This window comes from Pezoporus wallicus, unplaced genomic scaffold (assembly GCF_028554395.1).
Source record: "Pezoporus wallicus isolate ANWC-B61680 ecotype Strahan unplaced genomic scaffold, APGP_CSIRO_Pwel_v1 contig_787, whole genome shotgun sequence".
Taxonomy (NCBI): domain Eukaryota; kingdom Metazoa; phylum Chordata; class Aves; order Psittaciformes; family Psittacidae; genus Pezoporus; species Pezoporus wallicus.
In genome coordinates, this window is record NW_026641881.1 from 589,844 (window position 1) to 611,667 (window position 21,824).

At 37.5% G+C, this 21,824-nt stretch overlaps 1 protein-coding gene across 3 annotated transcripts in view; it reads right to left on the bottom strand.

Annotated features, from left to right (window-relative positions):
• RB1 (RB transcriptional corepressor 1) overlaps nucleotides 1-21,824 on the bottom strand; it is a 73,469-nt gene that overhangs the window by 39,410 nt on the left and 12,235 nt on the right. For all 3 annotated transcript variants that reach the window (XM_057425647.1, XM_057425649.1, XM_057425648.1), the window contains 12 exons: nucleotides 21,273-21,340; nucleotides 19,714-19,824; nucleotides 17,140-17,288; nucleotides 16,303-16,380; nucleotides 14,574-14,683; nucleotides 13,050-13,127; nucleotides 9,654-9,741; nucleotides 8,882-8,998; nucleotides 7,780-7,836; nucleotides 7,658-7,689; nucleotides 7,504-7,580; nucleotides 7,099-7,301 (listed from right to left, as the gene is read on the bottom strand). In XM_057425647.1, coding sequence (XP_057281630.1) covers nucleotides 7,099-7,301; nucleotides 7,504-7,580; nucleotides 7,658-7,689; nucleotides 7,780-7,836; nucleotides 8,882-8,998; nucleotides 9,654-9,741; nucleotides 13,050-13,127; nucleotides 14,574-14,683; nucleotides 16,303-16,380; nucleotides 17,140-17,288; nucleotides 19,714-19,824; nucleotides 21,273-21,340 — 1,168 coding nt within the window. The remainder of the gene's footprint in view (nucleotides 1-7,098; nucleotides 7,302-7,503; nucleotides 7,581-7,657; nucleotides 7,690-7,779; nucleotides 7,837-8,881; nucleotides 8,999-9,653; nucleotides 9,742-13,049; nucleotides 13,128-14,573; nucleotides 14,684-16,302; nucleotides 16,381-17,139; nucleotides 17,289-19,713; nucleotides 19,825-21,272; nucleotides 21,341-21,824) is intronic.

Sequence of the window (21,824 nt, forward strand, 5' to 3'; positions counted from 1 at the left end):
ACAGAAAACCTCAAATCAATTCTCAGTTCCTTCTTTAAGATTAAAGCTGCACCCTTCCAACATAACTTTTTTGAAGGGAGCATGGTGAGCATGTGAAATGGCATAATTCGGTGACTCTTAGCACAGCTTTTCCCCTCTAAGAAAAACCCTAGAAGATTACATATTAGAAATCACTGTCCATAGTAAACTCCAGCTGAGACAGGATACTAAGTACCTAAAATCCAGACAATCACAGGGGATGGGTGATGTCTCCAAGAACGCTCTAATGCCTGTAGTTTCTGAGATGCCTGTCTTTATAATAGTGAAGTTTCCCAGGCAGTTTATACCCTGCCAGTGAGCATGCTTGCAAATGCTGTCATTCTGGATATGCCGGGCATTTTTTTGTGCCTAAGGCTGTCCATCATTAATAAATTAGCTCTTCCTATATCTAAGGCAAAATTTAGTAGACATGAAAGGAATATGTCTGACATACTCTTAGCTTTTCTAAGAGAAGCTGGTTGCTGTGCAGTAACACAACTCTTGAAGTCTAGAGCAGAGAGCAGTGGAACGCATGACTCATTTGCCAGCGCTGAAGTCACCCACGTGGTTGAGCCCAGACTGTCTGTAGTTGGTAACACAACGAGCCATGGCCTGTCCTAAGGCCTTGAGGGCAAATGGCAAAGCACAGCTTGCACCCACACAGCCAAACATTCTTCACTTCAAACCTATTCCAGCAGTTGAAAATAGCCCCCGAGCTGCATCATGCCCCAAATCTTGCCTAAACATTGTCCGGAGGAATGCTGACAAATACCAAAATGTGCCAGGAGGGAACGCATTACCAACAAAACACCACTGATGACTGTCAGGCAATACTCAAGCCAGAACTATTGTCCTTTGTAGTACACAGATGCAGCACCAATACCTGGACCTTGCTGCCCAGCCTTACTTAGCTGCCTATCAACAAGGTTTTATAGTAATTCTTCTGACAACAGTAAAGTATTTATCCAGTAAACTATTGCTGAAAATGTTGACACTAGGAACATTCTTACTTCAGTTTTAAAAGGAATGACTTAAGATGTTGAAAATCAAAAAGAGGACTTCAAACTGCATGTAGACATCCACCTCCAGAAGAGGTGTACAACGTCAGACAAAACTTAGTAAGAAACATCACTAAGATACATACCACAAGCAAATCTAACTCCCATTCCTAGATGCTTAATTTCTTCTTACAAAGAGCACAGAAACCTAATTTGAAATTGTACACCACATCCAAGGGAACAGGCACTAAGCACTCAAGTATGCTGAGCTCCACAATAACTGTGTCCTTGTACAATCAAAGACTAGGAGGCTGCATAATTAAACTTGTACTATACCAACGTACTAAGGAGTACTTGTTTACCTGTAACTTCTTACCACTTTACCCTGACCTGGATTTGCCTAACAGCTTCTAAGCAAATCTTAAACATACCTGTTTAATATTTTTCTCCTTACTGCATGATCAAAGTAGGTCTGCTCTTATTCCAGCTCAGTGAGTTTGTCATATTAATGAAATAATGTATTCTTTGGGAATACATGGCTTTCCTCAGGAAGGCATTTCTGCACAATGTGCTGTATAATTTAAAACCAACAAAAGTCTTTGGTGTGGGATGAGGTATCCGTGGGATGAACATACATCCATACTCATGTGGGATGAGTATAAACATTAACTACACAGTTGACGAATACTTACTGCAAACATTGTGTTACGTTAAAATCAATGATACAAGATAGAACAGCACTGAAGATTTTATTGTAAATGTTTAATTAACAATAAAAAACACTGAGAAGGAGGAGCTGATAAAGGAGAAGCATTATGGAGTACAGTTTAGGCAATACTACAAGAAGCAAGTTATAAATAAAGCAAAGCACACTTGCCTACTTTTGATCATATTTTAACCATTAAGACAAGTAAACTTGTAGAGCCATCCTGATCTTGCATCAGTCACTGAAACTCCAAATCACACCACAACTCTAAATCACAACACATATCAATACTGCTGTTCCTTCTTCCATTGAAAAAACACAAATTAGGATAGCAAGTGTAAAGAGCAATACAGCCAAAGACGACTATGGTGTGAACAGCTGTATTGCAATACACTTCTTTGGTTCAATATGTTGTCCCTCACACATAAACACAAGAAAAGCAGCAGAAGCGAGCAGACCAAATTAGGCTGCAAATGAACTCCCTGTAGCCCACCACAGTGCACCTTCACATCTGTTCTGGAGTTGCAGAAGGTGACCCAGCTGGGGTAAGATGCTGTTAATAGCAAAAGCTACCACATAACCTTTTAAAACTGCACTCCTACCAGGAATACCACTTGAACTCCTAGGGAAGAGTTAACAAGTTAACAACAGAACATTTTACCCTCTGTAGAGCTAAACAAGAAAGCGTGACCATGCTTCTTTTCCTAACCTACCCTACCTGGCTGGCATGAATTACCTTACCTTTGGACAAGGCTGTGATTGGTCTGCAATTCCAGTGAAGAACAAGACAGTAGAGGGCAGTTTAAGCTTGACACAGCAAAAGGACTTCACACATTTCATTCACCTCCAGCCCACCAAAGGCTGGCTTGAAGAAAGTATTTTGTAGTGTGACCCAAACTATTCCAAGTATGCCAAATGTGATGATTTAGAACATGTGTATGCTCCACACTCTTCACCTACTGTGTGCAAAGGCATGTGTAGGAAGAATATTCTCTAAGCAGCTGCATGAAAGAAATCTAATACCTTGCCTGTTCCTCCCTGTTTGCATCTTGTAAGCAGAATGCAAGCTGAGAGGCAGGGAAATATGACTGGATTGCTTTGCAGATACAGATAACAAAGATAGATACTCCATAGCTGTTTACTTTCTTGAATGAAACAAAAAAAAACCCAAAAAAAAACCCAAACAAAAAAAAAAACAAACCCAAACACCTAAGTCATGTTGTTCCTAGAAACAAATTAATTTTATATATTATAGACATTTCACTTTTAAAATAGCCTGTGAACATTTATAGACTTTGATTTGCTTGCACTGAAGACCTGCTCTTTCCTTGTTTCTTCCTAATGAACTGCAGCAAGCAGCACCAGCCAAATATGTGACATGGCAGTTGACAGGGCTTTCTCTAGGGGAAATTCAGAGACTCTGGAATTCATTTGTACAACCTTCAATGAGATATTCACAACAATTATTTTTCTCCCTGGCCTGAAGAGAGATCAGTTTGAGAGAATTATGGAAAAGGCCAAGCATGAACTCCCAGGCTAGCAGGCAACAAGCTATCCTTTTCATAGGAAACAAATTTTAACTATGCCAGGGTTTAAATCATATTTAAATAATAAAAATAAAGCAAAGGTTATAGGCACCTTTATTTTTAAGCATACATTAATTTCAGTCCCCTTTAAAGTTATGAAATTAAAATAGTGCCACAAAGTACTGTAGTGAGATGAAGCACAAGCATTCTACAGAAAGAATACTGTACGGTGTATTTCTATTCCGCCAATAAAAATTATGCAGCATTATTAACATATTCTAAACTGATCTCCACGTAATCTGCATCTGGAAGCATCATGACCTTACTGGTAAATAATATTTGAGTGGATAAATAGAGCTTTTCCCTTTAGAGTTCAATAAAGTTTTAAGTAAAACCAATTTGATTTAATCATCTTGCCCCTTTTCAAAACTAAGAATTCTTGAGAACTTTCAACTTCTTTCCACCTTTTGCCTCACTATGCTTTTTTTTTGTTAAAAGAAAGGATGACCTAGAAAAGCTTCAAATCTTTCCTAAAGCACAGATGACAATCAGCTAGCTAAGCAAAAGCAATAAACATATTCACAATGACTACCAAAGGAGTGATTTATTATCTTCAGATCCCAGTAAGAAACAGAATCCGTCACATTTATTTGATAGTTTCCAAAGCCAGATAAAGGACAGATGCACTTCAGATTTTTCCTTCAGGGAAGTTATGCAAGTTGGTTTTCCCCAAAAAAAGCTCTGTGATGAGTAAAACTACAAACTATTCTGTATTCAATTGTTCATTCCCTTTACATTTCATATTGAAGACCTGCTTCCTAAAGCAGTCAGCAGAATGAATAAAGACTGGATAAATACAGACGTGACTTTTCAAAGAGCAGATAAGCCTTGTAATGCAATGTACATTGCACTGTACATTTGGAAGGTAAGGACTAAACAAAAACACATGGAAAATGATTGGGGGAATCAGAGTTGCATTATGCAAGTATTTACAGTATTTTTCAAATGGTTCTATCCTTACTTAACAAGTTAGATTTTTTTTTTTAATTAGTTCTATTTACTCCATGCTTTTCCTCATTTTTCTTTGTTTTAACACTTCTTGAGAGAAAAAAAAAAACATTCTCTAAGCATATTAAGAAAATTTGAACCTTCTTGACATTCCATCTTTTTTGGATTATCAGGTAAGTTGCTTAAAATTAACCCAAAGCAATCACTTATGGTGAGATATTCTTTATGACTAAAAGCAGGAATCATCCAGCTTTTCCCTCCTCCTTTATCAAGTGTTTGGAGGTAGAAGATATTTACTGGTATGAACTACACCACCCTAGCTGCCTCCCCCTTCTTGAAGGAGTTACCAATTAAGCAGACACTTCTGCAAACCTCATACACCATTACATGGCGACAATATCCAGGTAATGAATTGCAGGAGAATATGGTAAACCAACACTTCGTTCACTAGCTGAACCTTTCTGGGACACCTGACCAACAGTCTTGAAGTCAGCCACAGAAGTGTTTTTTTTTCTGTTGTTAATAAATTACACTTGTCAGACTAAACCAGCTAATATTTAGATATGAGCTACTGGGTGGATTTTCTGCACTCATGGCTTTAGGTTTCTATGTGCAGCCATACAATGTATGAGCCTCAGGTCCTTCACTCCAGTGACTCAAAGAGACCCAGTAAGACATTTTAGCACAGATAATGTTTCACTACTTCTTGTCTCCTGAGCCAGCACTGTGTAGTCTGCTGCTTGCAACTCACAGCCTTTCCCTTATGGGTAGCTGGAAGAGGCAATGGAGGCCTTCAAGCAGAATCACCGGGTACCCGTACATAGGCTCCAGCTGCAAGCAGCTGGCTGCCACAGCTTCCCTCAGCTTTTGAGGGAATCCTGCTGTGCCCTCTAGTGACAAATCTATGGCAACAGGAGACTGCACACTGCCCATGACACCTAGGTCAAGGAAGCAGAAGGACCTCTGGATACATGTATTGCGCATTTCTTCGTATTCCCTCCACTGTGCTCCACTCCACGTATCTTACTGGCACTACATGATCGCTGTAGGTCCCTTCCAACTCAAACATTCTATTAACACTCAAATCACCTACATAATCCACCCCAAACAATACCAAACATACACCTCTGAAATCTCAAGAAGATAGATTCAATACATTAAAATACATTCAAATGGACCACTCAGAAAACCTGAAATAATGCTGTGCTTGTTGCCATCATAATTTGTTTCACACAAGTCTGCAACTATACCCGTCCGTAATGTTTGAAAACACAATGCTTGGGATTTTCCAGTCTGAAAGCCCAAGCCCAAATCAAATTATCTGCACGTGGTGCTTGAATTACCAGATAGAAACTGGTAGATGAGACTTATTGCTGATCAGTAAGATGGCTACAAACTGGTTTGCAGAATGTAGCAGGAGCCACTTCTTGCTTGTAGATCAAACTTGGGTACATGCACCTCTGCCTTTTGTCCTCTGAATGTTGCAATTCTCAAACAAGCACTTTTTATACGTCTTCAAGCTTCCTAAAATAATACCTGCCTCTTGAAATACTGCCTCATTTTCCCTGCTTTTGTAGGCTTTGGCAGAAAGGCTATCAGCCTCAAATGCTTTCTTATTCGAAGAGTGCCAAAATCACAAAGAAATTCATACATTAACAGAGAGGCCATGTGTGTCTCCCAAGACATCAAACACGTAGAAGTTTTACAGAGGGAAAAATTTACACTCTGGTACAGCAGCTAGAGCACTGCACCAGAAATCCTGGGAAACACAGTGTCACGGTGATGAGCATGGACCTGGATTTACAAGTCTTGGCACCCACAATAGAAAGGTCATCTTCATAACAGCATATTCAGAGAGGAACATACACCCATTGATTCTGTTAGCAAGGAAAATCTAGTGGCAAGGGCTCATTGGTACAAGGTGGTCCACCAGACTCAGCTTGAAGCATGGCAATTGCTTCCATATAACCCTGAGGTCAGCACACTTCTCTTGAGCTAGAAACGTGGAGATGGATGGGGCTCTTGCTGCTCAGGTACAACAAGACTTTTTGAATCCAAGAGTTTAATGGCACAGCCTGGCAAAGTATCACCCATACTAGAAAACTGTTAACTTTTCACTCTGAAGTCACACAAAAATCATACGCAGATTAACCTGAAAAAAAACCTTGATCCACAACTAAACTATCCCATTAGTTATGGCATACTGGTTTTAAACTTGCCAGAACTGTATGATATGTGATGGGTTTTTAAACAGCTGTTTTATGTGTCTCTGGTCAAAATGACAAATGTTTGGCATAAATAGCATATTTTTGGTTTATAAATAACACACAATATAAAGAGGCAATGTTTGATTTTCTGCAATCCAGCCTAAAAAACAATCCACCTCCCAGCATTTTATTTTAATGGCATCCAAAAAATATCAAAGTGACTGAAATGCAAAGAACTATGCAAATCATTCTTTTAAGTACTACTAATAAATATATCAGATGCAGAGAACTAAAGCCCTATTGCCAAGTGGGATATGGATAAAACTTAATAAAAGCATAGAATTTATTGCCTTTGGTAACAAAATGCTGTTTTAAGGGTATTACCCTCATGATTCATGCCAGACTAGTAAACTAGCTTACAATCACATAAATCAGCAGAGCTATGCTGACTTCTTTCTCTGACATACTTCTTTTTTTCAAAACCTGAAGACGTGCCAAAACTAATCTTGTTTTGCTCTTTTGCCACAAATAAATCTCAGCAAGACCACAAATTATTTTATAGAGTTGTGTGGGATTTCCCTTTTCTAGATATGCACATTATACAAGGACAAATACTATTTTAAAGTATTACTTACAGACTGCCAAGCAAGAGACTCCATAATTCGATGTTCACAACGTTCTAGATGCTTTATCATTTCCCTTGTTAGGCTTGGCTCCACTCTAATAAAGCTTTCAATCACCTTGTAGAAGTCAAAAGCTTTTAGATCAAATACATTCAGAATCCATGGGAAAGACAAGTCTGTTTCAGCACTGGTACCATCACTTTGTGAAGCATTTCCTGCAGGGAAAATGGATGAAAATTATCAAGACTACAACATTCTTCCACTTCTGATGTTTCTTCCTTTTGTATTTAATGACTAATTGCTAGCTCAGAAATTTCAGTAAGCACTTTTTATATTTGTTGTATTTTATGTATTAGAACAAATGGCAATAATCACCAATAAATAACAATGCTATCTAGGATTTAAGCTTCAACTTACTGCCATATGTAGCCATGACAACCTCAACAGCACATGCCAGAAGAGATGTGTGGAAGATGTTACCATTCAGAAGTTTGCTAAGGAGAAAGAAAACTATTAATACTTGTCCTAACACTAAACTAGCAGACTTCGGTAATAAGTTAGGGGAACATACCTGAAATTCTGCACTGAGAGGCGCTCTTCCTCCTGAAATATATGTAAATAAAATCAAACTTGTGAATATTCTTAGTATTTGTAAATGCAATGCCAGTACTAAGGTACCAGTACTTAACTTACCGACTTTAGCATTGACTCCATTACTCTGTAATACAGGCGCACTCCAATCTTGTACCTCTGTTAAAAAAGAAGAAATTCAGGAAAAATTCAAGTTTTAACAGACTACAACAGGCAGACACTCATGTTCTAACAATTAAGAACATGTTCAGTTTTTTTGAAAAGCTACTATAAAGTCATTGTCCATCCCCAGTTCCATCTGCCAACAGCACTGGAGGGGCCTCAAAGGCTACTAAGGTTTGTGACTACCTAATCACATGAAGACTTAATCAAGTGTTTATGCTGATTCACAGGTAACAGGATAAAAGGCAGAGCTGACAGACAGGAGACTGTCAAGTATAAACTGGATTGAATCTGTTTTCCAAAATCCTTGCTGAGAGCACAGCTAGCCTACTGATTTTGTAAGGAAGTGAGTCACCTTTTGCAGTTTCAGGCTACATTACTCTTAATCATAGAATACCAGGTTGGAAGGGACCTCAGTCTCTCTTGGCAAACCATGATCTCAACTAGATGGCCCAGCACCCTGTCCCACCGAATCTTTAAAGTGACCAATACTAGGGAATCCACCACTTCCATAGGGAGATTATGCCAACGGCTGGTTGTTCTCACTGTGAAAAATTTTCCCTTGATGTACAACCAGAATCCCCCCAGGAGTAACTTGCACCCATTTCCCCTCGTCTTTTCCATGGGACTCCTTGTAAAAAGAGCTTCCATCTTCTTTGTAGCCACACTTCAAATACTGAAACATGGTGATAAGGTCTCCCCTGATACTTCTTTTCTCAAAGCTGAACAAAGCCATGAAAGAATACAAATAGGCATTTCACTAAATGTATTTTACCCTGCAATTTTCTCATTCTTCATTTAAATATTTCCAACATATTTTCACCTGCTTCCTGTCGCTCCTTATATCTTATAAATAATTTGTTGAATACTATCTTTGCAGCTGTTTAGGAAAAAATACCTGTTTGTTTCTCAAGTTGAAAAGAATATTGTTACTTTTTACCATTATTGATATGCACTGAAGGAGGACAGTCAGTAAGTCAGGTCTCACATTAGCTAGTACCAAGAGCTCAAATGAGTAATACTCAACCAAAATGCTAGTTACCTGCGCGCCAATTTCAGCACATCCCTGTCCAACTGCTTCAGCAAATTTCTTTTTGAAGATGTGGTCAAAATTTTCCACTCGTTTCAGGATACTGTCCTTAGGGTTCACTGTGCAATTCTAAGAAAATACAAGGAGGGCAGTGGAAAGAAATGCAAAGAAAGTACATCTTACTGCAAAAACTGATTAAGCACATTAGTCCTGCTTCACTTTGTAATATCTCTCAATCAGCTCATCCACATAAATAAAAGTGGATTTTTTAAGAAGATAGAATATGTTCATCCATTTCCAGTACCAACTACTTCATGTCCCATATGCAACCAGTTGCAACTAACTCAATTAATATGCAACTAGTACCATCGACATTGATATCTTTAAAGTTAGAAATGTGCTTAAGCTGCTGAATGTGGACATGTGATCCTCTAATCAGATACTCCTTTTCTTCGGCTCCCTTTTATATCCCTTTCTTTTTCCATCATACATACATAAACATACATAAATAAACCTTAGTATTTAGTGCAATATTTATATACAAAAACCTAGTATTTCATGCAATAACAAAAAGATTCAAGAACTTAAAATGTTCCAGTAATCAGTAAGATAGAAGTGCTTTCCAAAATTAATGATTACATTTAAACCATCCCAATTAAAATATACTTCTTCAAAAAATGGCTGTTAAAAAGGAAGTCTCCCAAAACACACAATCTACAGGTAAGTATTTTACTTGAGTGATAATCCCAAAAATCTTTCACACATCTTCCTTCTAGTCACTTACATTGAAATACTTGATGAGAGTATCTGATGGTTTATCAGCTGCTGAATTTAAAATCATACTCAGTTGCTGAATGTTATTCATTGCAGCTCTGGAAAAACACAATAAAATGCATAATACACATTAAGGTTGGCTTGACAGTTTCCAGAGACTGAACAGCAATTCTACAAACAAAAAAAAACAACACCAAAAAACTATGATTTTAGTTCTAACCCCAGTTATCAAACAATCTGCTGGGAAATGCTGCTGTACTGTGTTAACCACTAAATGCTAATTATCTAATTTTATCTAATCATTTAATTATTAGAATTATTATAATCTGCAAGTAAATAACCAAAAGGACATAAATTAAGTAATAAACACTAATACTCACTTTTAAAAAGCAATAAAAATGGAATTATAATTCTTGTATGTGAAAATATTCAGTCAAATCAAGCAACTCCCTAACAAAACATAAAAAAAAAACACAAAAAACAAAACAAAAAACCAACCCCCAAACCCCAAAACAAAAACAAAAGACAACAAAGAGAAACCAAACCCTCTTTGGCTTTTGTACAAAAATGATACAAAGTCTGGTGAATGAAGACAGCTTTTATGTTTCAGGTCACCTGTTCCAAAGTGTAATAAGTAAGGTGTATCAAAACACGGCAGTCACAAGAAAGTAGTGACCTGTCAGCCTCAACCTCTGTGCCTTGAAAGGTCATGGAACAGATCCTCCTACAAGCTATGCTAAGGCACATAGAGGGCAGGGAGGTGATTTGAGACAGACAGCCAACATGGCTTCAACAAGGTCAAAGTCCTGCCTGGCTAACCTAGTGGCCTTCTATAATGGAGCTGACTACATCAGTGGACAAGGGAAGTCCTACGGATGCTGTCTATCTGGACTTCTGTAAGGCCTTTCACAACATCCCACCAAGCTGAGTGAAGCAGTTGACAAGCCATTAGGATGCTATCCAGAGTGACCCAAACAGCCTCAAGAAGTGGGCCCACGTGAACATCATGAGGTTCAATAAGGCCAAATGCAAGGTCCTGCACCTGGGTCAGGGCATCCTCTGGTATCAATACAGGCTGAGGGATGAAGGGATTGAGAGGAGACCTGCCAAGAAGGACTCACTGCAGTGGGGTTTGATTAGATGATCTTTAAAAGTCCCTTCCAAATCAAATGATTCTATGACTCTTCAAAAATGCAGCCCTTTTTAACACAGATGCTTTGAAATTCATTTTTCAGAGGCAGAGTTGTCAACATTCCTACTGGCAACAGCAAGAGAACATAGAGCTTTCTCCCTCCCTAGATCTGAACACAAAATCACATTAAAACTTAAATTCTTACTTTAGCTTCAATTCCTTCCATTTCCAATAGAAAGGCTACAATTTCTGTAATCCTTATTCCACCTGTTCTATCTGTAGCTAGGTTAGACAGATCTTAAATACAAAATCTTCTTAAGTTTCAAAATATTAGGGGAGGGGAAGAGGATACGGACTTCTGCCAAAACACTACAAGCAATAAGGAAAAACATAAAGACAGTGTAAAAAAAAATAAAACCAAATGACCCATTCTCACTATGCTCTGAAATAATACTTACACCCATTTTATCTACTGCTTTCTACATAAATGACCAGATACAAATCCACTGATGAAAATTCGTAGATTCTCACCAATTTCAGGGGGCTTTAGACCAGATCCAAAGTGCCTTAAGTCCAGAAAGACATCATTATAAGAAGATGCAAAATAATAAGTATAGTATTTTCAACATATCCTGTAAGGTGGTCTTGTTAATTCAGGGAGTTAATGACACACTTTCCGCTCTATGCTGGTGATTAAAGGTTTACTGCCATCTAGTGACAGTTCTGTGGCTTTATGAAAAATACAAATGAAATCACTGCTGGTGAATAAGCCCGTGCTTGAACTGTCTTAAATGGCATCAGTTTTGGAAAGCTCAGAGAAAAGCCCAAGTGTGGATGGAGAGAATGTAAATATCTTGCTCAACCTCCTCTGAAAATCAAAGATGGTTCAGTAAATTTCAAAAAGTTTTAGCAGTGCAGAAATTTGGTCCTCCTGGACCTTCTTAATAGACCTTCCAGGTCAAAAACTTTAATGAAGCGTCTTTCAGTGTTAGACGGTTTTACTTCCAGTATACCTGAAAAGTATCAATAGCTACCTGTATCTGCCAAAAATGGGACTTGTTGTCAAGGACTTTATTGTTAAATATACTGCATGTTATAGATGGCCTAGCTCCCAAAAATTGCACATTCAGTCTGGGAACTGAAAGGCAAACTGATGACTTTATGCCTAAAAAAGCATCATTGGCACCTGAAGATTTGAAGCATAAGACTAGAAGGGACAACTAAGGCAATCAAATACAGACTTTTGCAGGCACAGGTGATTAAAAGTTCTTTCATTTCACAACTTGACTATCTATCTCAGCTGCATGTCTCCTTTTATTATTTTTAAGAAGCTTTTCAGTACCTAACTGAAAACCTTTGTTACTGCTCTGTTGGCCAGAACACAGTTTCTCCAGATGGCATTTAACAGATCTGTAGTGGATGCACAAGTCCAAAGTCTAATTCATTTTTCCACAAGCAGATAAACACTGTAGAAGTACTTTTAATAAAAACAAAAATAATTCTACTCAATGGAGAAAATTGAAGTAGTAATTTAGCGTACAATATTTTAACTTCTTATCTCTCCAGAATGCTAAACTGAAAAGCATTTACATAACAAGCTTGGAACAAGAACTGTCTGATTTTATTAAACCTGACAGCTTAAGAACAGCTTTTAAGAACAAACAACTGCCTGGACGGACTTTTTTGTTTTTCCACATAGCACACACCACTGCAATCACACAGCTGGTTGGTTCTTGAGTGTCCAGGAATTTCTAAGCACTGATTTTGTCAAAAAACTGTGTGGCACGAGGGAAAAATGGTTAACCTTTCCTGGCAGAAAAATCAGTAATAAGAAGATAAAGATCACGGGAAAAATGTGTGTGCACATACAATCTGGTATCAGGCAAGGAAGCCAAAAGATACAGAGCTAAAGTAAAGATGGAAAGGAAGACAGAAATACAGGAGACACAAGTACTATCATGGAAGTATAAAGCTGCAGTCTCACAAGAGCAAATACAACACTCTCTTTTACAGACAACTTGGACTTCTTACACATCTCAGTAAAAAGCTTTCTGTTTTCCAACAACTGTACCAGGAACTGAGGGCACTCAGTACCCCTCAGTACCTGCTCACGGCTTATTACTGAGCAGGACTGCACTCTGGTTTACATAAAAACAAAAAGACACCATAATCCCAAACCCCAGTTACTTTAAAATTAAAGCAACTACTCTAAAGGTGAATATTTCTAGCTAGGACGTTAAACAAAAGAACAGAGATTAAAAGAAAAACTCTTACCGAACAGGAGTCTGTGGAAGTGTAAGAATATGTTCCTCGTCTGAATTGGGTTTTAGTGGCATCCTGTCCACCTGTGAGCTATAGAATTGAAAAAAAAAAAGCAACTTATGAAGAAATAACAATCCAAAAAATAATATTTTCTATAATTATTCTGAAAACTGTGAAGCAGATTTTTTTTAGAAGACCTAGATACCCAACCACTCCAGTTCTTAGAACAATTCCCAAGTAGATCTGCTTCAAGCAGGATGTTGGACTAGAAGACCTCCAAAGTTTCCTTTTGACTTCTTTTTTCTTTTTTAAATTCTGCTTATGAACAGCTTAATTTTTAAGTATAGCTGGTATTACCTCCATTTTAATCTGATTTTAAATTAATGTATTTTTCTAGCACAGATAAAGTCACAGACTTACACTGACCTCAGATCAAGTTATGGAAACACTGAATTGACAGGAAACACTGGAATTTAAGTGCACACAAAAAAAAAAACATAGAACAGTTTGGGAGGGAGCCTTTAAAGAACATCTAGTCTGACAGCCCTCGCAATAAACAGGGACATCTTCAGTTAGATCAGGTTGCTCAAAGCCTCATCCAACCTGACCCTGAATCTACAATGTCTCTAGGTAACCTGTTCCAGTGTCTCACCACTCCCATCATAAAATACTTCTTCCTTATATCTAGTTTGAATCCACCCTCTATTAGTTTAAAGCCATCCCCCCTTATCCTATCACTACCAGCCCTACTAAGAAGTCCATCCTCTTAAGTCTGCTTTAAGTACTGAAAAGCTGTTCCAAGGTCTCCCCAGAGCCTTCTCTTCTCCAGGCTGAACAACCCCAACCCTCTCAGCCTTTCTTCATAGGGTAGGTGCCCCAGCCCTCTGAGCATCTTTGTGGCCCACCTCTGGAGCCACTCCAGAAGATCCATGACATTTGTATTACTGAATAGCACTACAGAATGTGCCTGGGTACTGGTACTCGACTTGTTAATCTGGTAAACCACCCATGCCACACTTCTGTCTCATGCAAACTACCATGCCCCAAACAATTTCTGAGTACAGGCTGAAAGTCAAAATGGGCTGAAGACCACTCGCAGCAGGCAGCTTCCAAATGCCACCATCTGGTTTTAGGAAGGAGAATCTGGACAGTTAAGCCCCAAGCTATTCCATGACAGCTGGCCCTAGAGCCATAACACTGCCTTGGGCATATCTAATCAAACTAGCATGACATGGTCTTAGCCTCCTCCTTACAAGTCCTCAGCTTCCCCTGGACAACAGGGGCTAGCACAGAATGAGTGACAACTAGAGTACAGCTTCTAAATAATTACAGGCAGAGTCCCAGTTAAATGTTGTCTAATTATTTTAGGTGATAACGTAAAACAAGGCTGGTGATGCCAGAAATGCCTTAGCTGAACAACAAATTTAAAGAGGTCAACAGGATACAGAGATTTACATTTGTAACATAAGAAGGCAGAAAACAATGTAAGCTCACATTTCCTATTATATAAGACAAAAGCAATAAGAGAAATATTACCGTGCCATGACATCTGGCTGCAGAGTTTCATCATGATCCAGAAATAATCTTGCATCTATATCCTTGTTTTTGAGATAGAGCTCCTCATACTGTTGCAAGATAACTTCAACCTCAAAAAATATTAGAGGAAAAAAAAAAAAACACAACAACTTTATTTTACAGGAATAAGTCTGACAATTTACTGAATAATATAAGCCAGTCCCACCTCATGAATACAATGGTGAAATGCTAAGAGAATGACCTTGGAGCTCACAAAGTCACTTCTTACATAACAGCTAAAATATACCCAGAGGAAAATTATTCCCACATGCAAACAAAGATAATTTCTTTAGAAGATAATATAATCCAAGATCATGACACTTTTCTGAAGAAATGTAGGTCCTGGCACTGTAAGGAGCTAAAAATAGCTAGAGTAGAAGACAGAGCCCTGCAAATCAAACATTTCCAGGCTTTTAAATCTTTCCCTCCAGAAAAAAAGGAGGTGTATATAGGAGGAAGAAATGTAAAATGACTGCCCTTAGAACAATTGTCTCAGTCCCTGTCTCTCTGCTGGTTTGGAGATGAAGACCAAGGCCCAAAGTCACAAGCTTCTTGTTCTGAGTATAAGAAGAGTTTCCCCATTTCATATTAATATTTGTACTGATGTGATTCTTAAGAGACATGCTTATTTCTACAAAAACATAGACCATTATTTCGTATACATATTGTTGGTTTTTAAAGCTACTGTTAAACATTTCTTAGTTGATTAGATCCCATACTGACATGACTTCATTTCACAGGAATGTTTGTTGGTTTTCAGTTTTGTTTTTGGTTTGAGTGCCTAATGTTAACTTAGTCAGGATTTTTTTTTTTTATGAGGGCCAGATACTAGTCTCCACTGCAAATCTGCTGCTGTGCTCTTTGCACACTCCTGCAGAAGGCAGCAGTCACCTCAATTATCTCTTCCTTGAGCTCCCAAACATGCTAAATGATTCTGTGCTCTGGAAAATTTCTGCTAGAAAAACAGGCGACAAGTGCATATGAACCCACATTAGTTCCCTTCTGTTTCCAAGAAAAGGCAAGCTGCAAATACCTCCTATACAGCTTCAAATCTTCAGGTTACTGTATCTATAGGTGACACACAGATAAACCTACTCTTTTAAGAATGGACATAAATGCATTACAAGAAGTTACCTTCTAAGGCACACTCTCGCATGCAATTGCATACAGTTGTAGTCTGCTGCATCCAGGCTACAACTCAGCGAGATGAAAGTAATTCTGCATCAACACAGCAGTCCAAACTCTGCCGGTTGTAAAACTGGGCCTAATCTTTTGGATCTCTTGCCAACATGACTACAGTAACATGTCTCAATTATATTTAAATTCAAGGGTGTAATTTAAGACTGTATGCATTTACAGACTGACTTCAGAGACATGATATTTTAATAGTTGTATTTTAGATTAATGGCCTCACCAAGATCATGGATATGCAACTCCAATGTCATCTTTTGCTTTGAACAAAAGCACTGGTTCAGCCTCAAGAAATTAATTTATAACATTCAAATGTATAAGCTAAATGCGCTCCATGAATACTGTAATCCCTGCTAAGCCACATTCCTGAAAGCCAACGCATTTTCTAGATTATTTTAGAAGAATCTATTAGAACTTCATCAATGTGTAAAGGCAATCTTAAGCGATTCAGCATGAAGTAAAGCACTGTTACTGAACAGTCTTAAATTCCTTCAATTACCTCTGGTAGCCCACTTGAAGCTACAATACCAATAGAATTCAAGAAGGGAATGAAGCTTGTGGAATACACATTTTTGACCTACAAAAAAAAAAAAAGAAAAAAGAAATAACATTAGCATTAGACAGAGGCAGCCACGCACACACTGCTTTCACACCTTTAAATCAACAAACTAAATATGACACCCCTATAACACACTGCTTTGTTTTCTATAAAGCAAAAAAAATAAGTTGTTTACATATCCAAAACAGTGATACGTAAGCATGTTCCAGCAATGAATTATGCACTGCATTAGATTACTAAACTGGGAAAGAACTGCATTCTTCCCAGCTGTTTTACACTTTCACTTCCACCATCTGCTTGGATATTCAGAAATCAGTCCTTTTTACACAGGAATAGATTTATCAGAGAAAGGAAAGGAGAATGGGGTCTTTAAGATCCTACACAGAAGCAACGTACTTGCTGTGTACATCTTCTCATATCATGCAGCTGTGAAACCTCGTTAGAGCAGCCCTGTGTCCGCATGCTACATGCTTTGATCAGCCTCTAACTTCATACTCCATTCTTCACAGTTCATTTTCCCTCACAAAATTATCACTCATACCAAAGGGCTTGGGTTTTTCTGTGTTGGGTTTCTACATTTGGTTGGTTGTTGTTTGTTTTGGGTTTCTTTACCTACCTACTAGAGAAGCTACAGAATGGTAGAATACCTTCACTACTAAACCTGAGGGAATAGGTAAGTAAGCACAAGTACTGAGATTCTAAAAAAACATTTAAATAAATTAATATTCCAGATGGGGCCTAGCAGACAGACTTAACAGACTTTAACACAGGCATTACCTCATCTAAATTACAATCATGCTCTTTACAAAGGATTTCAATAACTTTTGTATCAGTATCAACTTGCTTTGAAGTACGTGTACTCCTGTTCTGACCTCTTCTTGGGGTCCGAGCTGAACCATTAACAGCCACTGCAGTCACAGCAGACTCTGGAAAGATATTCAGAACCCTCACAAGGTTAGAGGCATTTAAGGAAGACGAGATTCAAAATTTTAAACCTAAGATATCTAAATTTTTATATGATTTTTCAAGTCCTCTTCTTTAGTGTTTCCCTTTTCATCTGTTCTGTTGGGTAAGAAACCTTCATTGCAGAAAACCTATACAAAACTAAAACTATTCTTTAAATGCCTGTATCAGTATTTGGACATTTTGTTTTTAAAAGCTATCCAACACAAAGTAACAGCACTTTCTGTAAGAAGCTTTGAATAAGCATCTGTTCTGCAAAGCTAGGGAACTCTTACCTTTTTGCAGAGGAGTAACTATTTTTTCTGTTTTTACAGAAGTGTAAAACAAGCAGCTGAAAGAGTAGCTTCATGCTATGTGTCTGAAGATTAATAAAGTCCATGAAGCTTCCCAGGGAAGTGGTGGAATCTGTGGTTGGTGTGTTGAAAAAACACGTAGATGAGGCCCTTAGTGACATGGTTTAGTAGTGAACTTGGCAGAACTGGGGTAACAGTCAGACTTGATGATCTTAAAGGTCTTTGCCAACCTGGTTGATTCTATGATTCTACAAGGACTCAAGTGCTGGTGGGAACCTGCAATATGGTTCTGCAGGGAATTCCTCCTTTCCTCAAATACAAGTAGGAAGAAACAAGTTCACCTTCATTCTGTTAAGCTCAAAGTAGATGGCTTCAATATTGTCAGCTTGAAGGAAGTGAATTATACTAATAACATAGGTTAAGATCATTAAATGTGTCGATTTAATAGTATAATCAGCATGCTGTTCTCATCTGTAATTTATATCTGGGATTTGATAACTGTTTTCAGAAAAATCTCACAAACTACACTGCTCGGGTGGTTACATCTTAATTCCCTCAGCCTTAGCCAGATTGTAAAGCTTGACATCATTTGGCACAATGTGAAGCCTCTTAGTAACAAGACTTTGAACAATACATTTTGTTATTTCCTGAAAGAATAAAGCACTGTTTGAGAATTTACACAGCACCTGCACATATCACACAGCTTCAAGCTAGGATCTAATGCTTTACACTTACAACAGTGATACTCGTACTCGCAATTTAGTCTAAAGTGGCAAGTTTCTTTCAAGATACAGTGCACAGAACTGTTTCTAATAATGAGCTGTTTCTAATAATGAGCTCCTAATCTTCACATTTTGACCAAAAAGCTATAAATCAGTGTGACACAAAATTCAAAATCAGGCAACTTCAATTCAGTGTTCTTTGAAAAAGATCTACTTTATAACATCCAAAATAAGCAGCAGCATATGTCCGTCTTCCTAAGGAGAGCAAATTTAAATTCAAAATAGTACTGGACAGACATAGAGACTTGCTTGCCACAAGCCCATCCAATCCCATCCTTTATTTGTATTGGCACTAGAATAAAAGTGAGGTTATTTGTCTTTACCTGGAACAAATAATTACTAGATTAGATAAAGAGCCCCCAAAAAAGGGAATTTGAAGAATATAGCAATGAATACATCATCTGTTCTATTAAATTATAACCCAAGTGGGTATTTAGTTGTGAAACAAAGAAATAAAGCAAGCCAATTTAGTGTTATATAGTGTTTATAAATATTAGTGTTGCATCCAAACCCAGCAGAGAATAAACTAATTAGTATTAAAAAAAATTGTTTTCTACATACTATGACTCCAAATACTTCAAAATACCAATTCCATAGCTTGCAGAAGAATATACTGAACAAAAAGAGAATTCTATCTTTGAAAGTTACCACAAATGCTTAGCTCCCCTTTTAGTGAGGATTTCCAGATTTTAGGTATAAAACCTGACTGTATAAAAAGTTATTGCTGAAGAGAAGGTTCTGTAGTGAAGAGCCATTATATTTTTTTTAAAATAGAGACACCACCTGCTAACAAAAGGTATGCAATAAAAGAACAAAGATGTTCTACTTTCAGCTACCACTGCAATTAAGTTTTCTATCCATCACAGAACTCTTCTAAACATCTGTATCATTCAGTATCTTGTACATTTCTGTTGTCATCATGTGGCTATACATCAACGAAATAAGAGTCATAGCACCATTTTTGCCTTTCGTAACTCAAAACAAAACTAAATAATAGTTCTCAATCATCATCTACCTAGAACCTGAATTCTTTTACCAAAGTAAAACTGTTGCTCTAACAAGCCCCCAAACAATTTCTACATGCAGAGAATACAGCAAATGGATGGTAAGAACAGGAGAAAAAAAAATAGGAAAGAAAAGAAAAAGTAATTTAATTCAAGTCCACTATCATCTAAATTGAACTAAAACACCAAAAAACCCATTTGAATAAGCTTAAGAAGTTTTATTATGTTAATTATGAATGTTAGCATGATTCTAATAGAAATTTAACTAACTTGTTTTCTACTTAAGTGAACAAAACCAGAAAAGCTTACTGTATGGTTCCTTGAGCATAGCAGGAGGTGACAGTTTGATAAAATAATCTAAGACACACAGCAGCAACTGGAAAGAAATCACCAGGTCATCTTCCACTTGTAACACTTTACCTGCAAACGTTTAAAAATGTAAAGAAAACCTTTGTGAGATGTTTGTCTTAATTTTAAAAGTAATTTTGAAAAAACAAATATTCAGAAGTTTATTTAATAAACCACTATAATTATAATTCAGAAAGCACCATACAGGATGCCAGTGTTCTTTAAAGGCTTTTGATTTTCAAACTTGTGCTTCTTAAGAGGTTTGCTGCTTTTGAGATAGCATACATATGCCTACTGGGCACAGAATCCCTTCCTTTCAGTGCTTGCTCCTGGTTTTTCATTTTACTACAGTGGAGTAACTGTGTAGACTATTTTACCTACATGTACCTCTCATTTCTGAACAATTTTTCCTTGCTTTCTTTTTTGTGGCCTTATGCAAGCTTTCTGAAAGCTACTAAGGAGCTGATAGCACATAGTGATGAGAAAGTCAAAATATGCTATCACACTGTATGCTCAGCCTGTGGCATTTATGAAATGACTTAGAAGTCACACATATTTAACTTTCAGAACTTTTAGAACTCTGTAATTCCAACAGTTCACAAATTATGGTTCATATGCCAGAGAAGATACAGGGCCATTCCAAGATGCCATTCACATTCACCATAGACATCTGCAACACCAACAGTGATTCAATACAGCTACAGACCACTACTTATGCTTTATTTCCTCATGCAATTTTCCTAACTATTTTCTATCAGAATTACCAAGCATCACCCAGGATCCCCTGTGACTTCAACTATTTGCTGGTAAATTTTAGTTTTTCTTATTCTCAGTAAAAAAAACAGGCTGGGGAAAAAAAAAAAAAAAGCTTTGTGGGTTTTGCTTTCTGCTTATGCTTGGAGAATTCTAGGGAAAAAGCTCCACAAAGCTTAGCTAATCCAAGACAGATTTTCATGGCAGAGATGTTTACACCGTTAATTTACACAGGCCTGGAGTAAGCAGCAATTAAGATACATGATTCTTTCCTTTTTGTAGGAGTAGTACAATGAGACAGGACTCCTTGAACCACTATAATTGTTTCATCACTCGGCTTTAACTGGCACCGCTGCCTTTTCAAGGAAGAATGGTTCAAAGGACATGATTTCAGGGATTTACTGTCTTGTAATCTGCCAATCTTTTCAGGGAATCACCCATTATGAAAATACTGACAGACCATAAAGTACCTCGGAATAGATTCAAATAAAGAATACCAAACTTTAAAGTAAAAAACAAAACAAAACAACCTTAGAAAGCTTAAATACATATATGTTCACATACAGGAACTATATGCCGGTGAAAAGAATAGTAATACTTCCTCACATGCAATTTGGCTGTTACAAAAGCCACGCAATTAAAACATTCTGGGCCTGTAACTATGCATATTTGTAATAAGGATGCTAGTTCATGCTGGACATGTAAAACAAACTCACAAACTCACTTCAACAATATTCATTAAAATAACTCTTTTAATTAAAACTCACCTTTTGCCAGCAAAAAAGTAATCCAGTAATTTTTCAGGACTAATACAGAATTGAGCTCAGCAGAAATCCTGTAGAGACACATATTGTCTATGGAAAAATTCAAGGCAACATGCAACATTTCCCATACAGTTAAGTTTATTAATAATCTCATTCCATTCCCTACATAAATGTAACTACACATTTGAAAAAAAGGAAGCTCTGTAAAGCCACTCAAGAATTAGGAAATGTCTGTATCATCCATGGAAAAGAAAGTGAACTTAGATAATTCACTTAACTGTTACAAGCCGTTTTCTCTCTTGTGCCTTTGACTAATGCCCTATCTCCAGTCACAGAATGAACACAAGCTCATCTGGGAGTTGCAAAGGCATCTTTTCATCCACTCATTTCTAGGAACCTCACACTCCAAATGTTCTATTTCCATCATACCAAGACACCCATCATAGGATGGTGATCCTTCATGGAAGAAGGAATCAAACGTGTCACTTCTGTGGCTCTCACCATCTCACTGAGATTCAAAGTCACCACTGAATCTAAATTAAAATCCTTGACATA